This window comes from Crotalus tigris, unplaced genomic scaffold, assembly GCF_016545835.1.
Source record: "Crotalus tigris isolate CLP2741 ecotype Arizona unplaced genomic scaffold, ASM1654583v1 scf7180000024367.1024689, whole genome shotgun sequence".
Lineage (NCBI taxonomy): Eukaryota > Metazoa > Chordata > Lepidosauria > Squamata > Viperidae > Crotalus > Crotalus tigris.
The window spans coordinates 515001-534434 of NW_024100536.1; the positions used below are offsets into that span (position 1 = coordinate 515001).

General features: G+C 47.3%; 1 protein-coding gene across 2 annotated transcripts in view; it reads left to right on the plus strand.

The window, feature by feature from the left end:
* The first annotated feature begins 1738 nt into the window (after window positions 1-1738).
* PFAS (phosphoribosylformylglycinamidine synthase) overlaps window positions 1739-19434 on the plus strand; it is a 43280-nt gene continuing 25584 nt past the window's right edge. Inside the window, exons 1-11 of one of the 2 annotated variants that reach the window (XM_039327798.1) lie at window positions 1739-1874; window positions 5628-5773; window positions 6112-6247; window positions 7686-7791; window positions 8326-8512; window positions 9579-9684; window positions 11808-11948; window positions 12634-12758; window positions 18107-18235; window positions 18549-18680; window positions 19141-19269. In XM_039327798.1, coding sequence (XP_039183732.1) covers window positions 5635-5773; window positions 6112-6247; window positions 7686-7791; window positions 8326-8512; window positions 9579-9684; window positions 11808-11948; window positions 12634-12758; window positions 18107-18235; window positions 18549-18680; window positions 19141-19269 — 1330 coding nt within the window. In that variant the 5' untranslated portion in view covers window positions 1739-1874; window positions 5628-5634. The remainder of the gene's footprint in view (window positions 1875-5627; window positions 5774-6111; window positions 6248-7685; window positions 7792-8325; window positions 8513-9578; window positions 9685-11807; window positions 11949-12633; window positions 12759-18106; window positions 18236-18548; window positions 18681-19140; window positions 19270-19434) is intronic. The other variant, XM_039327800.1, reaches the window with a different exon arrangement.

Consider the following 19434-nt stretch of genomic DNA (forward strand, 5'->3'; position numbering starts at 1 on the left):
CTCCCTTCCCCCTTTTTTCTCCTTCTCCCTTTCTCTCAAATTCTCCCTCCCCCTTTTTCTTTCTCCTTCTCCCTTCCCCCTTTTTCTCCTCTTTCCCTCTCCCCTTTTTCTCCCTCTTTTTCCTCCTTTTCTCCTCCCTTTTTCACCCTCTCCCTTTCTATTTCTCCCTCCCCCTTTTCTCCCCTCTCCCTCTCCTTCTCCCTTCCCTTTTTTCTCCTTCTCCCTCTCTTTCTCTCAAATTCTCCCTCCCTCCTTTTTCCTTCTCCCTTCCCTTTTTTCTCCTTCTTTCTCTATTTCTCCCTCCCCTTTTCCCCTCCTTTTTCACCCTCTCCCTTTCTATTTCTCCCTCCTCCCTTTTTCCTCCTCCCTTTTTCCCTCTCCTTCTCCCTTCCCTCTTTTTTCTCCTTCTCTCTCTTTCTCCCTCCCCCTTTTTCTCCCTCTTTTTTCTTCTCCCTCTTTTTCACCCTCTCCCTTTCTATTTCTCCCTCCCCCCTCTTTTTCTCCTTCTCCCTTTTTCCTTTCTCTTTCTCCCTCTTCTCCCTTCCCCCCTTTTCTCCTTCTCTTTCTCCCTCCCCCTTTCCCCCCTTTTTTCTCCTTCTCCCTTTCACCCTCTCCCTTTCTATTTCTCCCTCCCCTTTTTTCTCCTCCCCCTTTTTCCTTTCTCTTTCTCCTTCTCCCTTCCCCCTTTTTTCTCCTTCTCTCTTTCTCTATTTCTCCCTCCCCCTTTTCCCTCCTTTTTCTCCTTCTCCCTTTTTCACCCTCTCCCTTTCTATTTCTCCCTCCCCCCTCTTTTTCTCCTTCTCCCTTTTTCCTCTTTCTCTTTCTCCCTCTCCTTCTTCCTTCCCTTTTTTCTCCTTCTCTTTCTCCCTCCCCCTTTTTCTCCCTCTTTTTTCTTCTCCCTCTTTTTCACCCTCTCCCTTTCTATTTCTCCCTCCCCCCTCTTTTTCTCCTTCTCCCTTTTTCCTTTCTCTTTCTCCCTCTCCTTCTCCCTTCCCCCCTTTTCTCCTCTTTCTCCCTCCCCCTTTCCCCCCTCTTTTCTCCTTCTCCCTTTCACCCTTTCCCTTTCTATTTCTCCCTCCCCCTTTTTTCTCCTCCCCCCTTTTTCCTCTTTCTCTTTCTCCTTCTCCCTTCCCCCTTTTTTCTCCTTCTCTCTTTCTCTATTTCTCCCTCCCCTTTTTCCTTTTTTCTCCTTCTCCCTTTTTCACCCTCTCCCTTTCTATTTCTCCCTCCCCCCTTTTTCCTCTTTCTCTTTCTCCTTCTCCCTTCCCCCTTTTTTCTCCTCTTTCTCTATTTCGCCCTCCCCTTTTTCCCTCCTTTTTCTCCTTCTCCCTTTTTCACCCTCTCCCTTTCTATTTCTCCCTCCCCCCTTTTTCTCCTCCCTTTTTTCTTTCTCTCTCTCCTTCTCCCTTCCCCTTTTTTTCTCCTTCTCTCTCTTTCTCCCTCCTCCCTTTTCCCCCTCTTTTCCCCTCCCCCTTTTTCTCCTTCTCCCTCTTTTTCACCCTCTCCCTTTCTATTGCTCCCTCTCCCTCTCCGTCTCTGTCTCTCTCGCTCTGTCCGTGTGTGTGTGCGTGTGTGTGTGTGCGTGTGTTTGTGTGCAAGCCTTCCCTCCCCCTCCCGCGATCGAAGTTCGCCTCGCGCGCCCTCGGGCTCCTTTCCAAGGCTGAAAAGAAGGAAGCGAGGCAGCCAATAGGAGATGAGGGCGGGGCGCCTGGCCACCTCCCACACCCTCCTTTCCCCCCCCGCCCCCTCCCCAGGGAAGGATCCCCTCCCGCGCCAGGGGCCGCGCGCGCCAGCCTCGCCAGTGCCCCGTGATCGGAGAGCGAGCGCCGCGGCGGAGATCGCGCGGGGACGGGAGACCCAGCCAGCCGAGGCAGGTAAGGCTGCACAACCTGAGACCCGGGCTGTTCCCCACGACCCGCCTGCCCCGAGTTCGGATCGTAGAAGAAGTGGGGGCTCTTTCCTGAAAGAAGCCCGGGTCTGTTACGCGGTCTCCGGAGCTGGAGATCGCTTGGGATCAAATAGTAAAACCGGGCTGGGGTCGTTTTTTTCCCAGGGTGGGCAAACTTTCACTTGGTCGCTCCCGAAGCACGTGCCTCCGTTGCACACGTCCCCACCCTAGCCGCGTGGGATTACAACTCCCATCATGCTGGGTCGGCTGAGGGTGAAGGGACTGGGGTCCGCTCCTGCTGAGGATGAAACAGGAGGTGTTTTGGTTTGTTTTTGAAAAGAATGTCGAGAGATTGAATGGTGGCGAAAAGTGGTGATGAAGTTGACTCATCCGTAGGTTTTCTATTTGATTTAACTGATTTGGGGGGAACCGTCCAGATTTTCTGCCTGGGGAGCCCTGCTTAAATCGTCTTTTAAAATTTTTGTGAATTTTGACTCTTATGGGGTGTGCATTTGCACCTTTAGTAGCATTTAATCGGTTTGCGCCAGTTGTTTTATGCATCAGAGAGGTGGTTTGGTGTAAAATATCTCAGGGGCTGCCATAAAGAAGAGGGAATCAAGCTATTCTCCAAAGCACCTGAGGGCAGTTTGTGGCAAGAAGCAAGGGGTGGAAACTAATCAAGGAGAGAAGCAACCTAGAGCTAAGGAGAAACTTCCTGACAGTGAGAACAATTAATCAGTGGAACAGAAGCGGTAAATGCTCCAACACTGGAAGTTTTTAAGAAGAGACTGGACAGCCATTTGTCCAAAATGGTGTAGGGTTTCCTGCCTGAGCAGGGGGTTGGACTAGATGACCTCCAAGGTCCCTTCCAACTTTACTACTATTACTATTACTAATGGTTAAGGACATCCAGCTAGAAACTGGGCGACTGTGAATTCTAGTCCTGCCTTGGGCCAGCAAGGTGACCTTGGGCCAGTCACTTTCTCTCAGCCTTAGGAAGGAGGCAATGGCAAACCACTTTTGAAAAACCTTGCTAAGTGGAGGATGGACCCTTGCCCCAGGATACGCAATTGCTGTCATTTTTGTGCAACTGAAGTTGCAAAGCAACGAAGATTGCTCTGAAGCTTTGAGTGACGCAAGAATTGTGAGCAGTTTTGGAGGGCAACGACCTCTTTGGCTTGTCCGTTGGGTATTTGTTCTGATGTCTCTTAGATCAAACAGCAGCTCTTTGGTGTCGGACCTACGTCGGCTAGCACCACATTGGCACAACAGTTGCCAGGTGAACCTAGGTGACCTCTGAAATAAAATGCAGTATTTGCTCCTTTATCACTTCCATATATTGACCACTAGGCCTAGCAGATGCTTCTGCTTTAAAGATTGCACAGTCAGGTAATTCTCGACTTACGACCTATAGTTGGGACTAGAACTTCCATCGCTGAGCAATGTAGCCGTTAAGTGAGGCGAGCCTAGTTTTACGACTATGGAGATTCTCAGTCATCCAGGCCATAGTTGTCCCAAAGGTTGTTTCTGGAGGCAACTGGACTTTCTTGTTTTTCTTTGAAGACGTTTTGCTTCTCATCCAAGAAGCTTCTTCAGCTCTGATTGGATGGTGGGGAATGGAAGGATTTACACTCCTTGCAGACAGCTGGTCATTTGTCTTCTTTTAGGGAGTCGTTGAGGCCATTTGGAGGTTTAGCTGTGACCTCAGGGTTTCCTAAGTAGTGCAAATGTTGAGGCCTCCAAGTGGCCTCAATGACTCTCTAAAAGAATGCAAATGACCAGCTGTCTGCAAGGAGTATAAATCCTTCCATTGCCCCACCATCCAGCCAGAGCCGTAGAAGCTTCTAGGATGAGAAGCAAAATGTCTTCAAAGAAAAACAAGAAAGTCCAGTTGCCTCCTGAAAAAGCACCTTTGGACTAGTTTTATGACCTGTTTTTGAACTTTGTTAAGCAAATCACACAGTCGTTAAGTGAATCTGGAATCCCCATTGACTTTGCTTGTCAGAAGCCATTTGGGGAGGTGATCATGTGACCCCACGATGCTGCAACCATGATGCAGATCATGGCTGTGACATCTTGGGAGCCGTGAACTGGAATACACGCCGATGGATGGCCAACTACCCAAATTTTGGGAGGATGTTGCGACAGTCGCAAGTGCAAGAACTGATCCCGAGTCCTTTTTTTCCCGGTGCCGTCATAGCTTCAGTAGATCTGCTCTTTATGAATTGACCCAGTCATGCTTTCAAGCCATCCACGTTATTAGCTGATCTTCCGGTAGTGAATTTTTCCTAGTTAATTACGTTTGTCTGAAGAAGGCAATTTTTGGTTCTGTTCTAAACAGCCTTTCATTCACTTTCATTGGATAACTTTTGGTCCTCACGCTTTGAAAAGAGGAAGAAAAAATACACTTCAATTTTCCAGCGCCATGATTGCATGAGTAGTCCTTGACTTACAGCCAGCCGTTCGTTTAGTGACCATTCGAAATAACAGTGGCACTGAAAAAAGTGGCTTATAAAAGTTTTTCACACTTACAATCGTTGCAGTATTCCATGACTCATATTCGTACCCTTGGCCACTTTCGTATTTATAACGGTTGCAGTGTCCTGACTGGGGTCACGGGATCACCTTTTGTGACCTGACAAGGGAACCAGGTTCACTTAACAGTCATGTTACTAACTGGATAACTGCTGTGATTCACTTAACTGTGGCCAGAACTGTCGTAAAATGGGGCAAAACTCACTTAATAGCCGTCTTGCTTAGCAACAGAAAATTTGGGCTAAATAAGTCGTATACATCTTCATCGTATCTCCCTCTCTCATTGTCTTTTCTGAAAGCTGGAGAATCTCAAAATGTCTCCCCCTGCCTCGTTTCCTCATGAGATAGTTCTCTTTTCCAGTTCACATGTGAGCAGAGCTGTACACAGTTCAATTGGTCCTCACTTAATGACAGGTCACTTAGTATCAGATTGAAGTTACCATGGACACTGCCAAAGATACTAACAACGCCATTTTGAAGTTTTGATGGCTGCAGCACACACACACACACACACACACACACATGCACCTCGTAATCACAAAATTGCGTTTTAGGTGCTTGACAACCCGTTTAGCTTTATGGCCATTTGTAGTGTGTTGAAGTTACATGATCAGGATTTTCAATGGTTTTTTTTTTGTGACTTTCTTGTGTTTACTTCTGGTTTCTTGGGGGGGGGGAACCCAACTCATTAGATAAAGCGGATTCGCTTAACACAGCAGTTCTCAACCTGTGGGTCGGGACCTCATTTGGGGTCAAACGACCATTTCACGGGGGTCGCCAAACAACGCAGTCCGCCATTTTTTTCCCCTTTTCCTTAGCTGTGCTACTCCCTTTTATTCTATTGGCTTTTAAAAGCCAATAGAATAGACTCTCTTGAACTGCTGCACCAGTTGAGTAGTCCTTGACTTACGACCAGTTGAGTAGTCCTTGACTTATGACCGGCTGGGGGTCGCGGCATTAAAAAGGTTGAGAACCACATAACATAATTCACATTATTCACATAATGTCCATTGTGGTCACTTAACAATTGCCATAAAAAAGGGCCACAAAATTGTCAGGCAGTGACCCTCTTAATGATCCAACATCATATAATTGTAATTCTGGCTTCAATTGCAGTCATAAGTTGAAGATTACCTGTATTAAACTTCTATTTTGTACGTATACTGTTAAGTTTCCTCATTGTCTCTCTATTCTATTCCCTTAGGACAGACATGGTGGTTCTACATTATTATCAAAGGCCCAGCGAGGCCGACAGTGGCCTCAACAATCTTTTGCTGTCTGCCCAAACTATCTTAGGCGATGGTGTCCAAGCGGTCCAGAAGGAACTGTGCTTCAACGTCAACTGGACAGGTAGGAGAAATGAATCAACCTTGGTCTAGATCCGTGTTGCTCAACCTTGCCCGCTTCAACTCCCAGAATTCCCCAACCAGCATGGCTGGCTACGGAATTCTGGGAGCTGAAGTCCACACATCTTCAACCTGCCACACTGAGGAACACTGATGTAGATTCCAATGGAGGGTTTTGAATGAAGAACTGAGGGACGCGCGCTCAGTATGGTGGTTTTCTTCTTATTTAAGAGATAATGGTTTGATTCGGAGCGTGCTTATCCCTCTTGGCTTGCTGGGTTATAGCCCTGTTAGAGTATGGGAAAATTGACTACTTTTTTCCCATCCCTGTTTTGTCACCAGGAAAGACTCTCCCGAGCTCCCGGGAGATGGAGATGTTGCAATGGGTTTTTGGCTGTCCATTCGAAAAAGGCGATATTGCACCCAAATCTTTTCTCAGTCCGCGCCCCTCTGATCTGCTGGTAGAGATCGGTCCAAGGTAAATCTCCTGGTGAAGACAAAGCTGCACTTATTACCAATGAAATAAATTCTGTTTTTATGAGTCCAGAAGCTTGCTTTTTTTCAGTTCCTAGTCAACAATAAATCCCAAAGTGAAAGGATAGATATGCACATTGTCTAAATTGCTCCTTGCTAAAGAACCCCACAATTAGTTGGCTGCATTCACCATACTAAACAACCAATAGTGGTATACAGACTGCGGAGGTTGTGGCTGCGTTTGCATAAGTCAAAACCGAACAAACTATATCATAATGCATGAATGCCAATGTGTGAGTAACCACATTCAGATATAACGAGCAGGACTTCCAATGGACTTTTATTTGTTGGTCTGCTTTTATTTGCTGGTTTGTAAATTAACCCTACTTTGATTTGGGCAAGCTGTGTTCTTCAGGGGAGCACCGAGGAAGGAGTATTATGTATGTTCGCTGGCTCGAGTGACGTATAAAGTAATAAAGCTGGGATAAAAACCTAATAAATAAAATAAACAATTATAGTGTGCCTCCAAAACAGAACTGATCATTCATTTCAAATCAGTTCTGACTGGGGAGCAGTACTGAGACTTTCTAGACTTTGTCATCTATGGTTGGCCTGCACTTAAGCATTCTAGTTGCTGTTCATTCGCTAAGTTGTGTCCAACTCTTTGTGACCCCATGGCCCACAGCATGCCAGCCCCCACCCCTTCACTGTCTCCCAGAGTTTGGCCAAATTCACGTTCATTGTGTCAGCGACACTGTCCCCTTCTCCTTTTGCCGTTAGTCTTTCCCAACATCAGGGTGTCAAGTCCACTATTGTGTCCTGCCATTCTGTTGAAGGAGGGGTGGTGGGGAAGGAAGGCTTGCTGGCATTTTTTTTTTGCATGCTTTCACTTTTGCTGTAACTGTTTGGGAATTAGAGAGGGGGATTGTTCCAGCCTGGTTCCAAGGCTCTCGTGCCCTGACAGTGGCCTGTTATCAACCCAGCACCTCAGCATTCTCAAAACAACCTTACGGCATCACATTGGTTGTTGGTGGATTGTTGGGGGGTGGGGGAATTGGGGAAATGAAAAGAATTGTTTTGTGCTTTGCACGGGACCTTCAGATTCCACCTGACTTTTCTGCAAACGCTTTCTCTCAGTAAAAGTCCTTTTGATTCACTTCAACGGCGTCAAGACTTTTGCTTTCCTGAGGGGCCAGCTGGGGCAGGTCCTTACATAGGGTCTTCTCTCTTCTTATTAGGTAGCCAACATATTTGAGCTCCAATCACAGTATCTGTCCTTCCAGTTACGGTTTGATTTTCTTTCGGATTGACTGATTGGATCTCCTTGCATTAGGCATTATTAAACGACATATGGCGAGAATGTATCCAAGCTTCAAATCTATTTGGATTTAATTTCAAAACAACCTCTTCTTCCTCCTTCTCCTCCTTCTTCATGCTTGCAGGTTGAATTTTTCTACTGCCTATTCCACCAATGCTGTCTCCGTGTGCCTGGCGGCTGGATTGGAAAATATTGACCGAGTTGAGTGTTCCCGACGCTACCTTTTCAAAGTATGTGTGTATTTTTCTATCTTCTTCTGTTTCCCCTCTGCTTCCCACATGCAGAATTATCTAAGAATTATCTTAGATCAGTGGTTCTCAACCTTTTTAATGCCACGACCCCCAACCGGTCGTAAGTCGAGGACTACTCAACCGGTCATAAGTCGAGGACTACTCAACTGGTGAAGCGCCGTTTGCAGAATGGGACTTTTGGCGGGCTCAGCAGGGCAGAGACAGCCTGGACAATTCCTATTGGCTTTTGAAAGCCAATAGAATTAGACTCTATTCAAGAGAGTCTATTCTATTGGCTTTCAAAAGCCAATAGAATAAAAGGGAGTAGCACAGCTAAGGAAAAGGGGGGAAAAATGGTGGGCTGCGTTTTTTGGCGACCCCCGTGAAATGGTCGTTCGACCCCAAATGGGGTCCCGACCCACAGGTGGAGAACCACTGGTCTTGAATCTGTTCTTTGGATATCCCAAGTTTTCTTCATCAGGTGCATAAAACCCCTCTTGAATTTAGAATCCAAAGGTTGATTTTGTTTTTCAGTGTGACCAACTGCCCACAACATCCCAGGAGACCCAGCTAGTAGCTTCACTCTACGATCGGATGACGGAACAGACGTATCCCGAACCCATCAACAGCTTTGCTGTAGCAACCCACCCCGAAGCCGTGTTCCACGTTGACATTCTTGGAGAAGGGAGAGCAGCTCTCGTCAAGGCCAACAACCAGCTTGGTATGAGCTAGGGAGGGTAAAGAGAATAGGGAAATATTGGGGAATTATTTAGCTAGGAGACAGCAGGCTGAGTTTGTAGTAGCCTGTTGTCCAGTTTCGATCAACATGATACAAAAAAGATGTTGAGACTCTAGAAAGAGTGCAGAGAAGAGCAGCCAAGGTGATTCGGGGGCTGGAGGCTAAAACATATATATGAAGAACGCTTGCTGGAATTGGGTATGTCTGGTTTAAAGAAAAGGACTAGGGGTGACATGATAGCAGTGTTCCAATACTTGAGGGGCTGCCATACAGAAGAAGGGGTTCATCCTATTCTCCAAAGATAGATATAGATATAGAATAACTTTATTGTCATTGTGTAACTCACAACAAAATTAATGCTTCAGACAAGTCAAAACCACAAATAAGAACATACATTATAGACACACATCCTTCAAATTCTGGGTTCTTCTACTCACAGTCTTCTCTTAAGCTCTTAGACCGGAAACAATTTACTGTGGAAGGAAACAGGAATTTATAGAATAGAATAGAATAGAATAGAATAGAACAGAACACAACAGAACACAACAGAACAGAACAGAACAGAATATAGATAGAGAGAGAGATGGATGGATGGATAGATAGATAGATAGATAGATAGATAGACAGACAGATAGAAATAGATATAGATATAGATAATAGATATAATAGATAGATATAGATATAGATAGATAGACAAACAGACATAATGTCAGTCTTCCAATATTTGAGAGGCTGCCACAAAGTAGCTATTCTCCAAAGCCCCTGAAGGCAGGACAAGAAGCAGTGGATGGAAACTCATCAAGGAGAAAACCAATCTAGAACTAAGGAGAAATTTTTGGCTGGGGAATTTTGTGAGTTGAAGTTCACAAGTCTTAAAAGTTGCCAAGTTTGGAGACCCTGCATAAGGGAATCACCGTCGCTTGAAATTGCAAAGCGATTCCTTCTCTTATCCTCTTACATTTGTTCATTCATTTCATTTTCATGCAAGAAGGGCTGGGGTAGAAAGGGACATCAGTAATTCAATCTCTGTGTTTCTCTGCTTCCCTAGGTCTGGCTTTTGATTCCTGGGACCTGGATTTCTACACCGCTCTCTTCCAAAAACTGGGCAGAAACCCCACCAGCGTTGAATGTTTTGACCTTGCTCAGTCCAACAGGTATTGTTGCTGTAATGGGGTCCACACAACTTTAAAAGTGGCCAAGTTGAAAAACTCTGCCTTAGAGTCTGCCTTGGCTGAAAACTTTGAACAGTTCACGTAATCCTTGATTTGTTTGGTGACCAAAGTCACAACTGCACTGAAAAAAGGGACTTAGGGCCATTTTTCACATTTGTGACTGCTACAGCATCCCTGGGTGTCACGTGATCAAAATTTGGATGCTTGGCCACTGGGAAAAAAAAGGACAAAAATATGCTTCAATTTTCTAGAGCCATGCTTGATTGCACAGGTAGTCCTCGACTTACAGGCAGTCCTCATTTAGTGACCATTCAAAGTTAACAACAGCACTGAAAAAAGTGACTGATGATCAGTTTTCATACAGCCGTTGCAGCATCCCCATGGGCACGTGATCAAAATGGGGACCCTTGGCAATTGATTCATATTTATGATGGTTGTACTGTCCCGGGGCCATGGGATCCCCTTTATTTAAAATCATGTTCCAGGTTGTGTCTGGCCCAAGGACTCTAGAGCAGTGTTTCTGAACCTTAGCAATTTTCAAATGTGTGGACTTCAGCTCCCAGAATCCCCCCGCCAGCTGGGATTTGAAATCTACACATCTTAAAATTGTCATGGCTGAGAAAAGCTGCTCTAGAACAGAGGTCACCAACCTTTTTCAGCTGGCGGACTGAAGGGAAAGGGAAGGGGAAGCATTTTACACGCATGCGTGCGCGCGCATGGGCCCGCGAGCATGTGCATGATGCAAACGGGGTGGCGCTAGTGTTTGTGTGATACTTGCTAGCCCTGCCCCATTCTTTTACAGCGCAGAGTCCTGTTTTTATGCCCTGCAGCACGGAGCCCCGTTTTCACGCTGTGACGTGCGCGGCGTCCCGTTTTTGTGTCCCAAGGCACGGTGGTGTCTTGTTTTCATGCCCCACAGCAAGGCGCTAGCACGAGTGGGTGTGTGTACATGCACACATGCGCGCACTGGCCAGCCTGTCCCACTCCCCGGTGGCTAGCAGGCCCAGGGCCACGGCCCATAGGTTGGGGACCCCTGCTCTAGAAAGAGAATAGGAAAGCAAGAGTTAACAAGCAGAGAGAGAAACAATATATTTCTGGAATTTTATATTCCCCCTCCCCCAAAGAAGGAGATGAATGTAATGATATGATCCAGAATAAAAGGTGAATGCCTCAATTTCTAGTGCTGTTTTTCCCCTTCTTATGACCTACCGTATTTTCCGGCGTATAGGACGACTCGGCGTATAAGACGACCCCTGACTTCGGCGCCGATTTCCATGCCTAGAAAGTCGTCTTATACGCCGGAAACTACCGTAATTTCCGGTGTATAAGATGACTCAGCGTATAAGACGACCCTCGACTTCAGCGCCGATTTCCATGCTTTAGAAAGTCGTCTTATACACCGGAAAATACGGTAAATAAGTTTAATTGACCTAAGAAAAATGGAATCCCTTATTATCATTCAATTCCTATGGATAAAGTTATACAGGCAGTCCTCAACAGTTCATTTAAACCTCCAAGTGGCCTCAACGACTCTCTAAAAGAAGGCAAATGACCAGCTGTCTGCAAGGAGTCTAAATCCTTTCATTCCCCAGCATCCAGTCAGAGCTGAAGAAGTTTCTTGGATGAGAAGCGAAATGTCAAGAAAAACAAGAAAGTCCATTTGCCTCCTGAAAAAAAAAAAAGCACCTTTGGGATAGTCTTACCTTTTCTTTCCTTCTATCTCAGTGGTTCTCAACCTGTGGGTCGGGACCCCATTTGGGGTCAAACGACCATTTCACGGGGGTCGCCAAACAACGCAGTCCGCCATTTTTTTCCCCTTTTCCTTAGCTGTGCTACTCCCTTTTATTCTATTGGCTTTTGAAAGCCAATAGAATAGACTCTCTTGAATAGAGTCTAATTCTATTGGCTTTCAAAAGCCAATAGGAATTGTCCAGGCTGTCGCTGACCTGCTGAGCCCGCCAAAAGTCCCATTCTGCAAACGGTGCTGCACCAGTTGAGTAGTCCTCGACTTACGACCGGTTGAGTAGTCCTCAACTTACGACCGGTTGAGGGTCACTGCATTAAAAAGGTTGAGAACCACTGTTCTATCTGGTGTTTCCCTGCAGTGAACACAGCCGGCACTGGTTCTTCAAAGGGCGCCTCCTGGTGGACGGGAAGGAAATGAAGGAATCACTCTTCGAGTCCATCATGAAAACTCAAGAACGGAGCAATCCCAACAACGTCATCAAATTTTGCGACAACAGCAGGTGGGTATTTTCCTGTTCTCTCTCTGTCTCTGTCTCTCCCCCACCTGGCAAATAAAAGTTGGAATTGCTAGATTGGCAAGACAGATAGTCCTCGATTTACGACCGCTCATTTAATGACCGTTCGAAGTTATTTAGAGGTACAGGAGAAAGTGACTTATGACCAGTTCTTGCCTTTATGACCATTGCAGCCTCGCTGCGGTCAGGATTTGGGTGCTTGGCAACCGGTATGTATTTACGTTGGTTGCAATGTCGTGTGAATGCCATTAGTAATTTACTCGGGGGGGGGGGGTTCCAAAAAGCAAAGTCAATGGGGAAAGCCAGATTCGCGTGATAAGTAGCATGATTCACTTACATTGCAAAATACACTTACATTGCAAATAAATGGTTGTAAAATCAGGTGCAACTCACTTAACAACGGCATTGCTTAGTGATGGAAGTTTCCGTCCCAATTGCGGTCATAAGTCAAGGACTACTTGGCGCAGCCACTGAGGAAGGGAAGTGGAACCCATTCGACTCAGTGGGATGTTTCTCAGATGCCTTGGGAGACCACAGGTCCCAGGATTCCCAATCAGTACAGCTGAACAGCAAGGAACTCTGGGTGCTGTAGTTCCAATGCACCAGGACGAAGAAGACTTTCCTTTTTGATGCATTCCTGAAGCTTAAGTTTTGTGTCTTCTCCTTCAAGTGCAATCCAAGGCAGGGAAGTCCTCTCACTCTGGCCCAGCGACCCATCCAAGGCCAGCCCCTTCGAGAAGCGGACCTCCACCCGACATGTCATCTTCACCGCTGAAACCCACAACTTTCCCACAGGTGAGTTAGCCAAATGCGTGACCCACAATCCAGGGCTGCAGCGGTGGGTATCCGCTTCCTGGTGGGCCTCAGAAGACCCTGGCAAAGCAGTGCTACCAACCTAAGTGATAGTGATTTGGCAGTCTCTGGTTGTTTGGGGGAGGACAGTGTCCGTCATCCTCAGCTTTCATCATCAAACACAGACAGTTTGACCATGGGAGCTGAAATCAAAGTCTACGCAAGCGTCAGTGTGCCTATCTATTTCAAGATATTTTTGAGAATAGGCCTACAAGATCAGTAGAAAATTTTTCTAGTCCATCATTTGTTAGGTTCAACACTTCCTCTTTGCACAATGACCTTCCTGCTGGCATGGAGATCTGTCTGTCTGTCTGTCTGCCTGCTTGCCTGCCTGCTTGCCTGCCTGCCTGCTTGCCTGCCTGCCTGCCTGTTTACCTGCCTGCCTGCATACCTGCCTGCCTGCTTGCCTGCCTGCTTACCTGCCTGCCTGCCTGCTTACCTGCCTGCCTGCTTGCCTGCCTGCCTGCTTACCTGCCTGCCTGTATACCTGCCTGCCTGCCTGCTTACCTGCCTGCCTGCCTGCCTGCATACCTGCCTGCCTGCTTACCTGCCTGCCGTATACCTGCCTGCCTGCTTACCTGCCTGCCTGCTTGCCTGTCTGCCTGCTTGCTTGCCTGCTTACCTGCCTGCCTGCCTGCCTGCCTGCCTGCTTACCTGCCTGCCTGCCTGCCTGCTTGCCTGCCTGCCTGCTTACCTGCCTGCCTGCCTGCTTACCTGCCTGCCTGCCTGCTTGCCTGTCTGCCTGCTTGCTTGCTTGCCTGCCTGCTTGCCTGCCTGCCTGCTTGCCTGCCTGCTTACCTGCTTGCCTGCCTGCCTGCCTGCCTGTCTCTGTTTGTCTCAGATTGGAGGTTTCAGAGATTACATCCAGCCTGTGATATATGCAAAACATGTGCTTTGCCCCTGAATCAGATCTCATGCCTAAAACATATGAAGAACAGTTGCAGGAACTGGGATTTAAACGTCTAGTTTAATGAAAAGAGGGACTAGGGATGACATGATAGCAATTTTCCAATATCTCAGGGGCTGCCACAAAGAAGAGGGAGCCAACCTATTCTCCAAAGCATGTAAAGGCAGGACAAGAAGCCATGGATGGAAACTAATCCAGGAGAGAACCAACCTAGAGCTAAGGAGAAATTTCCTGAGAGTAAGAATAATTAGCCAAAGGAATGGCTTACCTTCAGAGGTTGTGGGTGCTCCAACACTGGAGGTTTTTAAGAAGAAATCGGACAACCATTTGTCTGAATTAGTATAGGGTTTCCTGCCTGAGCAGAGGTTTGGACTAGAACAGGGCTTTTCAACCAGTGGTACGGGTACCACCTTTGGTACATTGGCACCTGGCAGGTGGAACGCGACCATCCTAGAAAAGTGGTAGTGGGGGAGGGGAATGAGCTGAACAGGTGGCAGCACTGCACAAGCCTGAGCGAGAGACGGCTGGAGCTGCAGGACTGTCAGGGCTCTGTGGAAGCGCTAGGATCAGTGTCTCTTTCCAGCTGATCGGCGCTTCTTCGGGGCTGTCAGGGCTCAGTGGAAGCGCCAGGATCAGCGCCAGGCTCCAGCTGGAGCTCAGCGCTGATCCTGGCGCTTCTGCTGATCAGCTGGAAAAGCACGATCAGCTGGAAAGCAGCACTATGGTGCTTCTGCTGAGCCCAGAAGAAGCGCCAATCAGCTGGAATGTTGCAGCGTCTCCAGGGTCTTGTGATTTACATTCAGATCCTTAGCAACTGATTCATATTTATGACGCTCACAGTGTCCCAGGGTCATGTGAAGTGACCAAAACCTGCTGCAACCACCCAGCAGACGGGGGGGGGGGGCGGAAATAAAAACCAAACACCCCCCCCCATCCCCGCTGCCAATCCTCAACAGAAATGCTCACATCAATGAAAATCTTGAACAGGAGGAAGAGCACCACCAGGTGGGCAGGCAGGTGTCTTGCTCGGCTGTGGCTTGGGGGGCACCTTTTTCAGTGCCACTGTAACTTCAAACAGTCATTAAGCGAACTGTTGTAAGTCGAGGACTACCTGTACTTTATCACTTTTTTCCTTTTTTTTTTTTTTTGGTCATCAAGTTTTTGACACCTTGCTAGGCGACTGGTGGTACTCGGATGTTGCCATATCCTAAGAGTGGTACAATGGGTGAAAAGGTTGAAAAGCCCTGGTCTAGATGACCTCCAAGGTCCCTTCCACCTCTGTTGTTCTGTTATTCACATTGCTGCCGAAATTACACAGCTCAGCAGGGACCTCCCGTGCTGATAAACATGGTTGGTTGAACAGAGAAACCAAGCGTGATTAGGAGGCAGAAAAATTTGAAGCATGTTTTAAAAGTTGCATTCTTTACTTTTCTCCTACTGGATCTGTAAATCATTTGCAGCTTCAAAGAAAGCCACAGATACATGCATGGGAAAAAAAAAAAAAGAACGGAAGGCTGTAAGCTCTGGAGTCTTACCCCTAAAATATTATTATCTTAAGCAAGCAAGAGTTTCTAAAATTTATTGATTAACTAAATTTATATGCCACCGATCTCGCCCGGAATTCAGCTGCATTTGCAGATTGTGTTATGCTGGAAGATAACTTGGTTTAGGCCAGCGGTGGTGAACCTTTTAGAGACCGAGTGCCCAAATTGCAACCCCAAACCCACTTATGTATCGTCGGGTGCCAGGTGGGCGTGGCCCACTGAGTGGGCGTGGCTGTGGTGGTCATGGCAGACTGGGTGGGTGTGGCCAAGGTGGGCGTGGTCACCTCGATGTTGCTTGTGGGGTAGATCCAGGGGGTCTCTGGCAGGTGGGGCAGTGGGCAGGAGGCTCGTTCTGTGGAGTGAGGTGAGGCAAAGCGAGGCAGAGTGGGGGTGCCATTGTTGCAGGGCAAAGAGAGGCAGGGGCTGGGGTGGCTGCTGCCTGACACCATTGGCCCGTGCACACAGAGGCCAGCGAGCGCATGGGGGCCGATAGTGTCCGTCAGCAGCCACAGCCTGCCGGTCTCTCGACCGGTGCACTCTGGGGCTTTGCAGCCCACTGCCAGTTCAGAGAAGCTGCTTCTGAGCTGGACGGTCGGCCGACAGCTGAGGAGGCGATGCAGTGGGTTCTGCCCAGGAAAAGGAGAGCATGCGAGACCAGGAGGGATGGGACGGGGGGGGGGGAAACCAGCCATGCTGGGATGCATCCGGCCACTTGGGACCTCGGCGAGTTAGCGGACGGCTGGTTGAAAAGAGACAGTTGCCATCTCTGGGGCAAGGCGCGCGTGCCCACAAAGAGGGCTCTGAGTGCCACCTCTGGTATGCATGCCATAGGTTCGCCACCACTGGTTTAGGCTTTCATTCTTTCTGCCCTTGGCTAGACGGATTGTCTTCAACTTACGAGTGGTCCCTTTTAGTGGCCATTTGAAGTTACAACCTACTTGGAAAAGGGGACTTGTGACCCGGATACAGTGGTTGTCCCATACGCCTGCAGTCATGTGACCACAGTTTGGGTGCTTGACAACACAGTCACATTTAGGGCTGTTTGCTGTGTCACATGTCACATGACCATGTTTTTAAACCAACGTTTTGCCAAAACACAGCAGTTACTTCTGGATTTCGGCAAAACTGAGCTCATAGTGAACAATGAATTTGCACTTGTGTGTCAAGAGTGAAAATTTGGCAGCAGCGTGCCTCTTTGTTTTTATCTTGGGCGGGGGGAAAGCGATGCTTTCGACTGGGCTAGTTAGAGAAAGAAAACCTCTCCAGTTTTATGGAACTTTGCTGAGAGACATTCTAGCTATCAAGTATGAAGAAGATAGCAGATGGTTCCCATAACAAAGAGACCTTGTTTACATGAGCTACGTGGACATACTTGAACTGGAGGATGACATTGTGCCTGCAACATTCATGCTACAAAAACATTGTAAAATCCTACCTGTCTTACAACCATCATGCTATTCAACTGTTGTCGACATCCAGCGCGAGAACCCAAATAAAACTCCAGTCCGTTCCGTTTCCGAAAATCATACTGTTTATTGAATACACGGTATGGTGATGTTGAAGCAAAACTAACTCTGAGCTTCCTGGACACCAGTTCATAGAATTAAAGAATAAATTCTTCGGACAAACCCCCACCCTCTCATGTAGTTCGTGTAAACAATTTCACTTTGTTATGGGAACCGTCTGCTTCTTCTCCACACCTGCTGCAGGGTCCTTGGAAAGGTTTCAGGCTCTCAGGTCTTCAGTGGAATTGTAGAGTTTTCGTTTCTCCATCGCTTCTAAAGCAGCATCTCTCCCTTCCCTCCCCCCTTTACTCTATGGCAAGTTGAAATGAAGAGGCATGTAGCTGCCAAAGTTTCCTTCTTGACAACTGTAATTGTTGTTGTTAGTTGCGAAGTCGTGTCCGACCCATCGCAACCCCATGGATAATGTTCCTCTGGGCCTTCCTGTCCTCTACCATCTTCTGGAGTCCATTTAAGTTCACGCCTACTGTTTCAGTGACTCCATCCAGCCACCTTATTCTCTGTCGTCCCATTCTTCTGTTGCCCTCAATCTTTCCCAGCATCAGGCTCTTCTCCAGTGAGTCCTTCCTTCTCATTAGGTGGCCAAAGTACTTGAGTTTCAACTTCAGGATCTGGCCTTCTAAAGAGCAGTCAACTGTAATAGGTAGACTCTATTACGATCATGTCTTGAGGATTGCCTGTATTTGTTGGGATATCATAGTTTCATATCATAGCTTAGCTACTCAACAGTTCCTTCGAGTAAAGTACAGTTAAGCAGTTGCCTAATCTACTCCTCGATTACAACCGTTCCTTTAGTTATCATTCAAAGTTATAATGTCTAAGAAAAAAATGACCTATGACCACGTTTCACACTTACTACTACTGCAGAATTGCCATGGTTGCATGATCAGAATACAACTATTGCAGATCCCCATTTTCACATGATCCAAATTCACTGCAACCATCATAAATATGAACCAGTACAAAAAAAAAAGGTTCAGTCAATTTCAACTTCTCGCGGGGAAAAAAAAAAGATCTTGCAAAGTTGAAATTGATTGATTGAACTTTTTAGTCCCACCCAGTCTGCTGTTACCACCGCAGCCATGCCCACCCAATGGGCCACACCCACCCAGCACTCGACGATGCACAAGTGGGTTTTGGGTTGCAGTTTGGGCACTCGGTCTCTAAAAGGTTTGCCATCACTGGACTAATGAAAGGTCTGCAAGAAAGCAAACAAGCTCAAGAACACCAAGGACCCCTCATTTCCAATCTGAGCTACAAATATCCTCCTTTATCGTTTGCAGGGCTCATTGTTTGCAATTTCTCTTTCTCTTCTAGGCGTTGCTCCATTCAGTGGTGCCACCACTGGGACCGGTGGGAGAATCCGGGATGTTCAGTGCACAGGTCGTGGGGCTCATGTAATTGCTGGAACTGCCGGATACAGCTTTGGCAATTTACACATTCCAGGTGAGTGTCCCAAATGTGCTTTTTCAAAAGGCAGCTGAACTTCCTTTGTTTTTCCTTGAAGACGTTTCGCTTCTCATCCAAGAAGCTTCTTCAGTTCTGACTGGATGGTGGGGAATGGAAGGATTCATATTCCTTGCAGTCATCTGGTCATTAGTGCTGTCTCTGAGAGTCATTGAGGCCACTCAGCTACTTTCAGAAAGACTACTAACGACCAGACGACTGCAAGGAATATTAAAAACGGGTGCAAGAAAGGTGATCTGAATGTTACTTAGCTCTGGAAAAGAAAGAATTCTGTTTTACATCTGCTTTTTAGGATATCCCTTACCTTGGGAAGATGCATCTTTCGTGTACCCTGATAATTTTGCACGGCCTGTGGAAGTAGCCATTGGTGCCAGCGATGGAGCTTCGGACTACGGCAACAAATTTGGGGAACCTGTGCTGGCAGGTGAGCTTGCTGGTGGCTTGCTCCTGAGATCCAAACGGAAGTGTGTTTGAAGTTGTGATTTGTTTAGTGAAAAGATGCTGGCTGCTGACGCATGGGAAGGGGCAGAGGAACTAGAATAGTGTTTGTCAACTTCGATGGCTTGAAGATGCATGGACTTCAACTCCCAGAATTCATTTGAAGTCCACACATCTTCAAGCCACCAAGGTTGGGGGTGGCTGGAGAATTCTGGGAATTGAAGTCCATGCATCTTCAAGCCACCAAGGTTGGGCTGGCTGGAGAATTCTGGGAACTGAAGTCCATACACCTTCAACCCACCAAGGTTGGGCTGGCTGGGGAATTCTGGGAATTGAAGTCCATGCACCTTCAACCCACCAAGGCTGGGAAACACTGAACTAGAGGGATGTGCAAGATTGCATGGGAAAGGGCAATTGTTTAAATTCAACCGTCTTCCCTGGGCTAGGGTTCGCACGCTCTTTCGGGATGCGCCTGGGGGACGGTGAGCGGCATGAATGGATCAAGCCCATCATGTTCAGTGGAGGCATTGGAGCAATCGAAGACATACATGTGCGCAAGGAAACGCCCCAGCCCGGTAAGGATTCGTCGGGATTGTAGCGTATTGTATTCCCAAATCTACAGTAGTCCTCAGTTTACAGCAGTTTGTTTAGTGACCGTTCAAAGTTACAGTGGCGCTGAAAGAAGCGACTTACGATCATTTTTCACACTGACGACCATTGCAGCATCCCCATGGTCAAAA